Source organism: Diospyros lotus, chromosome 12, assembly GCF_014633365.1.
Source record: "Diospyros lotus cultivar Yz01 chromosome 12, ASM1463336v1, whole genome shotgun sequence".
NCBI lineage: Eukaryota > Viridiplantae > Streptophyta > Magnoliopsida > Ericales > Ebenaceae > Diospyros > Diospyros lotus.
Window position 1 is genome coordinate 3,533,363 of NC_068349.1, and position 12,124 is coordinate 3,545,486.

Genomic DNA, 12,124 nt, shown 5'->3' on the forward strand with positions numbered 1-12,124 from the left:
ATGGCTTGGCATTTCTTATGCTTTTTTATGGCAAAAAAACATAAGGTTGGGTTTTGTTATCAACAGCATAGAAAGGTGAATACCTCAATCCATTTCGCTGATCCGGAAATAAAACTAGTTTGGGAATTGAAGACCTACGTGGAAGGGAGAGTTGAGAGTTAATTATGAGGTAACAAATAGCTCTCGGTTACATCTACCGGGAAACTAAAAAGGTTATAGGAAATGAAAATGGAAGGAAGGAAACCCTATTTTCAAGAGAAACAAAGCTTGAAGCTCCCCAACGAGGGAAGCCCTCAAAAAGCGGAGATTTAATTTCAACATGCTCTCCGACCATAGAGATTGAAAATAAAAACTACTGCCTATAAAAAGCAAGCATTAAAGGATTTTCCATCAATAAACCACACCAAATAGCCCTCCCCTCCCTATCGGACAATGATTTAAGATAAAAAAAAATGCATAAAATGAAGCTCTCCAGATTAACAAGATCAATCCCATCCCCCACACCCCTCTCTCTCCAATGATTCAAGCAAGAATAATGATTTGAGGATAATGGTAAAAGAAAAACAGCTTTTTGGAAATCAACCCACCAACCAACCATTTCCACATAGCAGACCAAATTGAACATATGGCCCCCAGCTAAGTCGTACAATTTTAAAACTTTCCCCGGGCCAACCATTTTCCATCTTTCTTTGCTTACCATACCACCAGAGAGAGAGAGAGAGAGAATTAAAAGAGAATTAGCATTACAATTACAATTATGCATTTAAAATATGTACCAAGTCTGCCCCTTTTTAGGGCCCCCACCCACTTACCAAAGTGACAGCCCCACTACTAAAAAGTGCTCCGTCATCCACGATAACACCCACCACTGATACACAAAAGCAGCAGAGCACCTCGACAAAAGCTTTGACATTTCTTACCCTCTACTTGAATTTAGCAAAGAAATCAAGCCTCTCTCTGCCTTCCATTATTTTAAAATCAAATCAAACCCTCTTTTGACAAAAGTTGGAAAAAAGGTGGAGCCATGGCATCTGACGTCTGATTGCATTTAAAAGAAGAGTGAGGGCTTATAGCTAGCTAGCTAGAGTAGCCTACATTTCTTGGGCATGGTGGTGGAGACCGACGGAAGCACCACACTGTTCAACTCCTTTTCTTAAGGCTTTGATTTATTATTTATGAAGGGGGGTGTGCTTCAGATTTGACTACTGTGGCGGTGCTGGTGTCTGGTGATTGCGAGTGGTACTGGTAGATTGCTGAGGCCAGTGATATGGGCATGATGCACAGTGCCTTTGACTGAAGGAACTGCATAGCAGCCCCTACATTTTCTTCCATCAGCTTAGCCACCTGCCTTTCTGTGCCATCGTTCGACCATTTCTCCCAGGCTGGTTGGTTTCTTCCGCCTTCACCGGCTTCTTCCTATACCCAGAATGAAGTGCAGACAGACGAAAAGAAAATTACCAGCCAATTCAAATAAGATAATAACATGAAAGTTTTCGAGCTTTGTCCGTTGCAATTACCTCCACGGATGATATTGGCATATCAGTTACAAGAGGTGCCACAGCACCAGCTGCACCCAATCTGCTCATGCTCAGGACCTGCAAAGAATGAATAGGATATGTAGATAAAAGACAGGTGTATTCAATTCAAAGTACAGACTGTGCAGGGTCCTGAGTGGTTTGGCGGGCACCCTTTCAGTAGGACAGCCGCCAAGATTATCCCTGAAAAGAGTTCCCTAAATTGCATGATTTGATAATGTCACGTGAATACTTTTATTTTCCTCTACTCAAGGTTACCCAATCCGATCTAAGACGTACATGGTAACATTTCAATGATTTAGACCATTCGCAAGTTACAGGCTACTGAAGCAAAAACAGCTAGAAAATTATATCTTAAAACATAATGGCACATAGCCCCGATCTATTGCCCGCGTCACGGGCTAGCAGGGGGGTGGGCCATTCCCCCATGGGTCCCACCCCCCTGGTTGCGTTGCACATTGACCTTACTCTAAGAACAATTATCAAATTCCACAATTAACTTAATGGCTCAGAACAGAATTTAGTAACACATAAAAGGAAAAGGTGGGAGCAAATAGCACTAGCCAATTAATGATTGGGGAGGATGGAAATTGTCAAGCAATTCCTACAACTTACCCACAAATTGCAGTAATGATTACTTATTATGCAAACATAAGGTGGAGGAAAAACTGAACTCACAAGCCATAAAAGCCAGAATGTGCAGAAAAAACTAAAAACACCTACATCCGAAGGTCTTGGAAACCAATCACTAAGCAGTCTCAAGAAAAAGATACAGATTGATCAAATCCTTTCCGCGCATGCATGCATGTGACAAGAACAGATTTAGCTCAATGATAAATGATCTACTGAATAAAAAATTTTAAATGAAGAAAATATTTCATGATTGTTACCTTCACTTGGAGACGTAGGAACTTCACATAATCAACAATTTCATCAAGCATGGCAGCTCTATCTGTCTGCACGGGAATTAATTATTTCTCCAAATATAAGGGAGAGTGAATCAAGTATATATTCATTTTGCTGATACAGTTGTCAGCTTTCAAAGAAAAAAGAAGCATGAGACAATAATGGAATGGTAAGAGATGAGTACATACTGCTTCATACCAGCAGAAAATTTACCAAACAAATGAAAGAAAAATATAGATGTAAAGAAAAATTTACCAGAGAAAAAAAAATATGACTCTTGTTCCTAGATTAATCTCAAGCTCATTAAAGCAGATGGTCAAACAAGTACATGATAATTTATATGATACCTATGATACCTAAGCCCCAGTTGTCTTCTTTTGGCAAACAAGCTAGCAGATGACTATTCAACGCCAATTACTTATTCTGTTAATCAAATTTAGAGTAACCAATTATGGTTATCTCAAATATTATAGTCTTTAAAATAACTCATACAATCGAGAAGGAAATGGTAAGCTCCAGCCTCCAGGTTCAACTCAAATCCCGGCATTTCTTATTGAACTTGGAAACAACAGCAAAAATACAGAAACAAGAATATCAAAAACAAAGAATGGCATAATATGCGGACCCGCGGGCGGGGGGAGGCCTACACATCTAGGTAGAAAAGAAGCATATCCATACAAAACATTAAGAGCTTGGAAACCATGTCGTAAAGATCACGCTAGACAGGCAGAAAATCATTTATTCAACTCCTTCATGGCTATATATTGTAATCCAGAGTGTTATTGCACTAATAAATCCAGTAATTTGGCAGAAAAGGTGTGAGTGACTTTTATTTCACAGTTTCTTCAAATTGAGTAAATAATGCAATGATCACCTGCGGCAATATAATAAAAAGTTGTGAAGTCACAAAAGTGAGAGGACACCGACCTTGTTCACACTGGGAACCAATTCTTGCAAGGCCCTAATCCTTTCAGCTATTTTTTCTCTCCGTAACTGTGCCAAAAGCAAATAAAAATAATAATAATAATAATAGAACACAAATTAAAAACAAAATGCAGATGATCCAACAAGAACAAGGAAATGGACAGTTCAAGGGAAAAGGACTGCATAACATTAAACTGCCCTAAACACAACAACCACTGATTGTTATAAGGAGATTCAATAAAAAAAATCTGGTTGAAACGGTCAAAGGAGAACCCCAATTATCCAACTTCCAACATCTAACTGGGGTTTCACGATCAAATATGCTCATTTTCATGGCTATACTGCATTTCACTCATTTTCCAGGCTACAAGTTGAATAGAAACAGTTGGGAAAGCAGAAAAGATATTTTTTGAACGATTCTCTTTTGCATGCTATAAGGCTTACCCTCTCAGCAATACTATGTGGATCTGTAGCCTGTCCTCGCCTTGCTCGCACCCTGGGACGAATTGCAGGTGGATGTGGTACAGCAGCAACTGTGTTAGCCATTGGCTGGCCAAGGAAAGCCTGAAAAAAAAAATCCAAATCAATTGCCGAAGTTACAGGAAACATGAAAACAAGATGCAGTCTCATACTGAGAGCTTAAAATATGTAATGGTAGACATCCAGAAGGTAGGTTCTAACTCATCAAATTGGACCCAGTTTGAATCTCTCATTCAAATAATTGCCCACCACCCATAATGATAGTAGTTTAATTAAAATCATAATATATGTTATACTTTTGTTACAAAGTATAATTAATTATGTTTATTATTATAATTACTTCTTAATGAATTTATTTATACAAATGAAAAGACATGTCCTTGTTTGGTCATTTTCATCACTTCTAACAACTCTAAGCTTGTGTTTTACCAAACACACACACACACACACATATATATAACTGACAGTTTAAAGTGCATTTTATCCAAACACTTTTACTAGCTAAAAGCACTACATAACTTAAGAGCTTTAGAAAGCTTCAAGCCAAAGATAACTTAAAGCTCTTTTTTTTTTTTTAAAAAGCCTAGCCAAACAGCCTCTCAATCTCAAGTACTCGTGTGTTATTTCTTCGCTTGTTGATTGCTGCCCTCTTGTAAGTTTTGCCTTATGCATTAACATGTCAAATTGTTCAATACTGAGTATAGATAAACAGAAAAATATAACTCGGACTCACTAAAGTGCTTATACTATCCATTTCCTTGTTTTGATTGCGTCCCTGTTCTAACTCGCACGCTAAGGCATTAACATGCCAACTGTTGATGTGTGCTGCAACGGGAGAGAGAAAGCGACAGAACAAAGACGCACCATTTGATTGAAGAAACCGTTCTAGGAAACAAACTCAACGTGCGAAGTGTTTCATTCACGAGTCAATCAATCAAGTAAAACAAAAGGAAAGGAACATGCGGACAACATATTGAAGCCTCGAATATTAATTCATAACTGCTTGCAACCGGAGCTCAGTTTTCTAGAAACCAACATCGAAATAAAATAATGTGAAATCCTGGTTTCGTTCTGTTGCGTGTTTTTCTCAGCAACCAAACATAGGAGAAATTTTAAAGAAAGTACAACGAGGACACGTACGTTTTTCATAGACGAAGAGGAAGCACGGCCGTGAGCAATATCCTCGTGGAACCGCTTGGTGCTGGCGGATGCCTCATCCACCTTCATAAACCCTGGCGGCTTTCCCTGGTGGTCCAAACTCAACCCTAACGGAAACAACGATCCGTGAAACCCGCCGCCGCCACCTTCTCCACCAACTCCGACGGCGCCGAGATGGGCAGAGCCGTCGCCGGAACTGAGCTGGAGCATCATCGGAGCCGCCGCCCCGGCCAAGTTAGCCTCCGTCGTTGCGTAGCTCGGAAACCCTAGTAAATGCTCGAAAAAGTCATCGGCGGGGCCTTCCGAGGGATTGTTAGCCATGGAGGTGACTCGGCTGAGCCGGAGGCTTGCGGATCGCTGAGTGACGCGAGTTAGGGCCTCCAAAGAGCATCGACTGTAAGGGATTCTGATAATCAAACCAAGAACGGAGATGGAGCTATTGCTCTTTGCTGATTTTGCAACTGAGAGAGAGGAGAGGCAAAGGGAGAGAGAGAGAGAGAGAGAGAGAGAGCGCCAAGAAGAGAAAAAAAAAAACTTGGTTCCGAACAGCGAGCGACTGGTTTCGGCCCTTTCGGGTTAAAAATGGCGTTAGTTCACTAAAAGGTTCTACTTTTCGTTGTATTTACACTTTAAGCCACTCGTTTCCAGTTAAAAGTTTTTTTTTTTAGGTAACCAATAAACTAATGTTATATTAAAATAAATTTATTTATAAAATTTAAAATAATTTATTTAGAGAGAAAAGATAAATTTATTTAAATAATTATAATAAAAAATATTTTTTATATTTTAATTTTTTAATTTATATATATAAATTCAATGAATCTTTAAATTATAAATTATATTTATTAATCTTATAAATATAATGCGTCGGTAGTTAAATTATTATTAGCTAACATAAGATTCTTTATTTCAAATTTTATTCAGAGACAGAGATATATGAAAAAATTGTCAAAATAAATTCAAGAACTTGTCCAACATCCAAGTCGGCCCGCGCCAGCCAAGTCCACATTTCACACCGGCCCAATGTCAGTGTGACCCCTGTGCTGCTGCGCTGCATTAATTATACCGAAGAAAATCCGTTTACCGCGCTAGAAAAAGAATAATTGCCCCCTTTTTTTTTTTATAATAAAGAAGATAGAGATAAGACCATTTGTGCAATAATTTATATAGACAAGGAATTATTTATTATTAAAAAATATATTTAACTTCAATCACAATTATTGTTATCCTACCCACGCAATAGTGAGCCGCACACCCCTATGATGCGCAGAAAGGCGTTGAGGGTGCGTTTCAGTATTTGTAAAATGTTTTTTTTGTGGAAATATCGAAAAATATTAAAAAACAAATTGTGAGCGTTTCTATAATTTTAGAAATATTTTAAGATTATTTATAATATTAAAAACGTATATCCATTCATAAAAGGATGAGAAAGGAAAAAAATTATATCTCTAACCAAATTTATTTTTAGATTAAATAATTATTTTTTATAATTTTATATATTAAAAATTATATATACAACAATTTTTTTATTTATGTATTTTCTCACATTTTTATTTTTTACTTTTTTTGAAAATATTATTTCTTCATTTTAGATAAAATCAAAATTTCCCATTTTGTGAGGATTATTTTTAAACAGTCTTATTGTTACTTTAAAAAAACAAAAAAAATATATATTCTGTCACGAAAGGATCACATTTAAGTATTTAAATAATATTTTTGATAAATAAAAAAATGCAAGAACGTGAAAAACAATCTTCAAACTTGATGTCCACATTGGCAACCCATCATAGACAACCACAAGTTGAAGGTCTTTCCATGTAATGAGAAGCAATAAGAATGAATTGTTATCGATGAACAAACTTTTGACTAAAGGTATTGTGGCAGAAATCTGTTCAACCGCTGTCCCACCGGGAATTGGAAGTTAGAAACCAAAATATCTACGGATGAGGTAACCAATTTATCTATGGATGTGGAGCTAATGGATACAGTCATCATCATCATCAGCCTCAATGGTATTTATGATTACTTCCATTTAAACCCAAGTCTTGAATCATTCGCTGGTAGGCCTTGCCATATTCCAGTAAATAGTAGCCCTACAATGCGTGAAAGCCTGAAATAATAATGTAATTCCTGTTAGTAACACCATTCTACATTACAATTTGGGATAGTGGTTGGGATCTCAGTCAAACCCAACTGAGATGTCAAATTTTGATTGAGTTAAATGTTAAATATTAAACATTAAAGTCAATCAATAAAACATGGAACACCTCACATGAGAACCCACTGATTTTCCCAAATTTTGACCTAGAATTTGAGAGACGAGTTGTGATTATCATTAACCACCATAGAGAAAGTAATGATAAATAAAAATACCATGCCAGTGTTCCTAAATCATTTCCTTTCTAGTTTTTCCTCTCTTTTTATTCTTCTTTGCTGAGAGAACGTTATGCCAAAGTATATCATTATTAAAGAAAAAGAAAATTGTTGTCCAAAAGATGAAGAACTAAGGTATGATTGTGGAGAAGAAAGTGCCATGGGCATGAAGAAATTATCCCTGATAGAAATGGCCAATATACAATATTTTACAAATGCATTGTCAATTGGGGGTTTTAGCCTATACTCTGTTGAATGGAATAAAAATACTTGCCATATGGACCTAAAGAAAGAAGACTGCGAATTCGGAGGACAGCGTGTTGCTTTACAAGTGAATATAATGTAAAATAAGTACCTTTCTATTCTCATTTTATTTGATTTTGGTGCTGTGCAAAAAACTCCTTTGCATTACGTGCAACCTCTGCTTCCAGTATTGCTTCCAACACTACGTCAGATCCTTCTAGATTACCTGACATCAAACTGGGAGATCAATGCTCTCAAAAAACATGAAAGGCATGGCTAAGATTATACATAAAAAAATGCAACCATGTCTAATACATTACTCTCAAGATATAAATAAGATGCATTAACAGGAATCAGCGAACATACAAGTTAATACTTACTGTGACATATACTTCAAATGCATTCAAAAAGAAAACATACTAATGGGTCACGCAAATTTTATTACTATTGTTGCATGGATTATGTGGTATTATTGCATGCAGCATATGCAACGAGTGAGGCACACGGGGCCAACAAATTCCTGAGATACTTGCAGTTGCAGATATTTAAACTGTCATTTCAATATCATGACTTTCTTTGGGTGGATCAAGATTTCTTCAATAGAAGCATTAGATTCTCAGTATTCGTGCATGAGAAGATGTACTCAAGCCTAAGGGCAGCCATCCTGTGCAAATAATGCAGAATATTAGATCCAAAAGTATCCAAGCCTCTCTACACCACGCTTGCTCAGGTAACAGGATGATTGTCATGATCATATCTCATATTGGCAGTGCACTTGGGAAGTATTGAGGTATATTACCTTCATTTAGGATTTTTTTCTGACAGGGGCCTATCGTGTTACAAGTTATCAGAAAGTCTAACTCAAAGCTGCTGCTAAGTGGCTAGCATATGCTCAAACTGCATAACAGTGTTTTAACATTGTTGTGCAAGAATGCCAAGGACTAGCATGTGAAATTTGTCATAACCCACATCCAACAATGATACTGCATTGGTGAGATTTTGGGTTTCTATTAAATGAATACTAGAGCCCAAAGTTGACTTTAGTGGCCACTTTCGGGTTGGAGCCCATGGCATTTTTACAGTAACAACCTCTACAATCCATTCTACTATAAGGACACATGGAAAACTCCATTTTAACATTTCCCTTCTCTAGTTTCCTGACTACTGAACATGTGAATGTATGAAACTTCCCATCCGCCAAAATTTTCATAGTACCCAACATTTGTGCATCATAATCCCAGCTCAGAGGAGACGTCAAGATACTGCTCCATCAAACCACATTCCAACAATGGTCCAGCACGGCAGCACCTTTAAACATGACAAAAATGTCAATCCTATTTCATCTTTTCTAGATTTTCAAAAACATCACTTACATAAACAATCACATACAGATGTAATGTGCAACGGGCAATTTCACATCAGATGAACACCTCATTCTACTCATCAATGAGAATCACTGATAGAACAAACAAATAATGTCTACAGTGACTAAAGATTAATTAAATTAGACAAGAAAGAGGCAGCATGGTAAGATGCAAACATGTAATGCTGTATCTAATAGAAAATTATTACCCTTGCGATCTGGTAGCAATCCAGTGCTTTCAGCAGATACAGGAAGAATGGTAAGCCCAGATTCATCAGTTAGCTCATCAATAATTTCATTACTTTTCTCAGGCTGAGAGTTTATAGATGTTGATTCAGCCAGTTTTGCATAAGCTGTTGCCTGGCTGTGCATATCAGAAAATTCTGATGTTGTTGAACTATAATTCTAGGAGGAGGAACAAAATGCTTAGTTGGTATTTATGTAAGTTAAAAATACAATTTACAAAAAAATCTTTAATATGTTCAACAAAACCTTAGCATCTATAATGACAGTTGGACTGATCTCTGCATTACTTTTCGGTGGCTCACTGGTACCTGAAACTCAAAACAATAACAACATAGTGTCCCCAATTCATGAAAGAAAAGGGAATGAGATTGCTTTATAATTTTAAAGATCTCAGACAAAGGGCATACCGCTAGAATTAGATGCTTGGTCAATATTGTCTACAAGCCTCCGAGTCAATGGGCCAGGATTAATGAACGAGATGGTTCGGATTTCATGGCGGATTGCTTCTAGTTGGGCCATTGTGTCTTGAAGTTCTTTATGCACCTGAGTTTTGAAGACCAGCATTGAGGTATAGGGCACGGCACCATTTTCTCAAAATTGATCCGCATGAATACTTGTCAATAATATATGTACACACACACAACTACATTGGATGAACAACATATGAGATACACCCGGCCGGAGCACAACAATTACAAATAAAATGATCACGAAACGTGTTGCAATGAAAGCATTAGATTTACAGACTAGATTTACATTGAAGATAAGGGAGAGACAGAGAGACCTCGCGAGCTTGATTTTGTTGCATTATGTTATCAAATTGGCCACGAGCCATTTGAACATAACCAATCGCACGGCCAGCTAGCCTGCCTGCGGTTCTTGCTATGACTGGGAGATCCTTGGGACCTAATAGATATTGCATTTATTCAATAATCCAACCCTAATTCGGTGTGGATTCGTATGTCATCTCTGAGAAAACAAATTTTATTGCAGCATTGACCATCGCATGGTGATAATTTAGTAGAGACATTGAGGAGGTTACCGATTAGAGCAGCAGTTGCACCAAGTAGAAGGAACAGCTCTCCGTAGGAAATACCAAACATTTCTCACGACTCTTCTTTCTCCTTCGACGGTTCCGACGGAGCGATAACTGCGGCCAAAAGCGAGACAGGAACGCACGGTAGCCTTGGCTAGTGATTATAGAAAGCGAACAAAACAAGCAAACTGCAGTCCAGCAAAAGAAGCAATCGGCGAGACGAAGTTGCAGAGCACTGAAGCAACAAAGAAGAAAATACAGAAAAAGGAGACATTCAATATGGGCAACACAGTTTGAAAGTTAAGAGAAGCTGAATATGGTCGACGTCGACGACACCGGCCCTCACAATGACAAGTAGAAACGAGAAATCTCAAATCCGAAATCAAAATAATAAAGCAATGCAGAGATTGACATGGTATACTGGCGACGATTGAAAGATTAAATCGAATAACGCCGTTAGAATCCGTTCTCGACTGGAACAGCGACGAGGAGGACCATGGCAGACAGGATCGCGAAGAAGAAGAGGGAGATGGCAGCGAGCCAGCGACAGATTGGGATTCGGCCGAACGAGGCAGACGAGGAATTTTTTAGGCTTTGAGTGAATTTAGTTCCGGTATTTTAAAAGTATTAAATAAATTATTATATTTTAAATTTAAAATAGTTCTTATTATTAAAGTAGACGTAATTAATTTTATTTGGAATCAAAATAATCTTAACATTTAATCATTTTACACTTAATCATTTTACTAATAAATTAATTGAGAAACATAATATTAGAATTTGATTTACTAAGCCTCACTCAAACATTAATACTAATTAACATTTACAAGATTCAAATTTTTAGACATTATTAAATTTACAATTACATTGTCATTAAATTATAAGATTGGTAGTATCAAATTTTAACATTGGACGAGTGTAAGTAATGGTTTTGAAATTTCTTTTAGTAAATAGTTATCTAATTTTGTTCATTGTGATCCTTTTTGTGAAGATACGACATCTTTTTTAAATTATGAAATTATTTCATTAAATTCTTTAAAAATAATTGTCTCACGCATCATAAATATTCTAAAATTGCTCACAATATAATTATCTTGTTGCGACTTCACTTTTCACTAATCTTGCCTTTATCATTCCTTTCCTTGTGGTTAAGATAATGACTTTGGGTATGGCCAAGTCCTAGTTTGAGATTAAATACTAGTGTGAAATATTTTTAAAATATATACATTATTATAAATAAACGATCAACATGTATTCTTGAATAATCTTATTTTTTAATTATTCAATTATTTTATTTTATTAAACTCAACGTTAGGCAAATTAGTCAACATTTTTTTTGATGTAACAATAATAGGCTATTTGTATCAAGTAGTTTTATTGGTTGGATAATTGAAAAAAAAACAAGAAAATACATCTATATAAATTTACCTCTAAGTTGAGGGAAGTAATGTCATTTGAGAGAAAAAATAAGAAAATATAATTATATAAAATTATGTTATTTTGTTTTTATTTAAATATTACTTTACTTTCATAATTTAAAGATAAATTGAAAACAAATTTACATTTATTGTTCAAAAACAAAATTGATTTTATTTAGATTATAGACTGGTTTGCTTTTAAATTTTTTAAAGATAAATTAGAATTTTGATGGGATTTATGAACTAATTGGGGTTAATAATTACATTTTTTATATTTTATTTTTGTTCAACTCAAATTATTAATTAATTATATTTTTTTACATTTAAGGGTAAGCTTGATATATTTATTTTTAACTAATTTATAATAATAGAATAAAGTGTAATTGTTTTAATATTTATTAAGACATTAAATGGACCTGTCGCTGACGTGTCTCCGAACCTT

The 12,124-nt window shown here is 36.0% G+C and overlaps 3 protein-coding genes across 6 annotated transcripts in view; all 3 read right to left on the reverse strand.

The window, feature by feature from the left end:
• Positions 1–12,124, reverse strand: part of LOC127786488 (autophagy-related protein 9) — a gene marked incomplete in the record, with an annotated part of 1,007,132 nt that overhangs the window by 518,010 nt on the left and 476,998 nt on the right.
• LOC127786558 (transcription factor UNE12) lies at positions 729–5,565 on the reverse strand. Its single transcript, XM_052314030.1, has 6 exons — positions 4,986–5,565; positions 3,810–3,929; positions 3,369–3,434; positions 2,426–2,491; positions 1,518–1,595; positions 729–1,416 (listed from the first exon to the last, which is right to left on the reverse strand). Exons 1-6 carry the CDS (start codon positions 5,322–5,324, stop codon positions 1,174–1,176), a joined length of 912 nt encoding a protein of 303 aa, XP_052169990.1. The 5' UTR covers positions 5,325–5,565; the 3' UTR covers positions 729–1,173.
• Positions 6,791–10,829, reverse strand: LOC127786571 (uncharacterized). Of its 4 annotated transcripts, none has more exons than XM_052314061.1 (8): positions 10,686–10,829; positions 10,271–10,499; positions 10,013–10,134; positions 9,636–9,771; positions 9,475–9,536; positions 9,192–9,387; positions 7,732–7,845; positions 6,791–7,113 (listed from the first exon to the last, which is right to left on the reverse strand). In XM_052314061.1, exons 2-7 carry the CDS (start codon positions 10,329–10,331, stop codon positions 7,742–7,744), a joined length of 681 nt encoding a protein of 226 aa, XP_052170021.1. In that variant the 5' UTR covers positions 10,332–10,499; positions 10,686–10,829; the 3' UTR covers positions 6,791–7,113; positions 7,732–7,741. The 4 variants fall into 4 exon arrangements, with proteins under 4 accessions (XP_052170021.1, XP_052170019.1, XP_052170020.1 ...); XM_052314059.1 differs by having other exon boundaries at positions 10,677–10,829; XM_052314060.1 differs by having other exon boundaries at positions 10,271–10,829.

Bases quoted from the DNA above. Each gene is read 5' to 3' on its own strand.
- LOC127786558 (XM_052314030.1), bottom strand. From the start codon at position 5,324: ATGGCTAACAATCCCTCGGAAGGCCCCGCCGATGACTTTTTCGAGCAT. The intron at 1,596-2,425 runs GTAACAATCATG...CATTCTTTGCAG, and splicing joins TCCTACGTCTCCAAGTGAAG to GTCCTGAGCATGAGCAGATT. The intron at 1,417-1,517 runs GTAATTGCAACG...TTCTGGGTATAG, and splicing joins TGCCAATATCATCCGTGGAG to GAAGAAGCCGGTGAAGGCGG.
- LOC127786571 (XM_052314061.1), bottom strand. From the start codon at position 10,331: ATGTTTGGTATTTCCTACGGAGAGCTGTTCCTTCTACTTGGTGCAACT. The intron at 10,135-10,270 runs GTAACCTCCTCA...AATATCTATTAG, and splicing joins TGCAACTGCTGCTCTAATCG to GTCCCAAGGATCTCCCAGTC. The intron at 9,537-9,635 runs GTATGCCCTTTG...TTTGAGTTTCAG, and splicing joins CCAAGCATCTAATTCTAGCG to GTACCAGTGAGCCACCGAAA.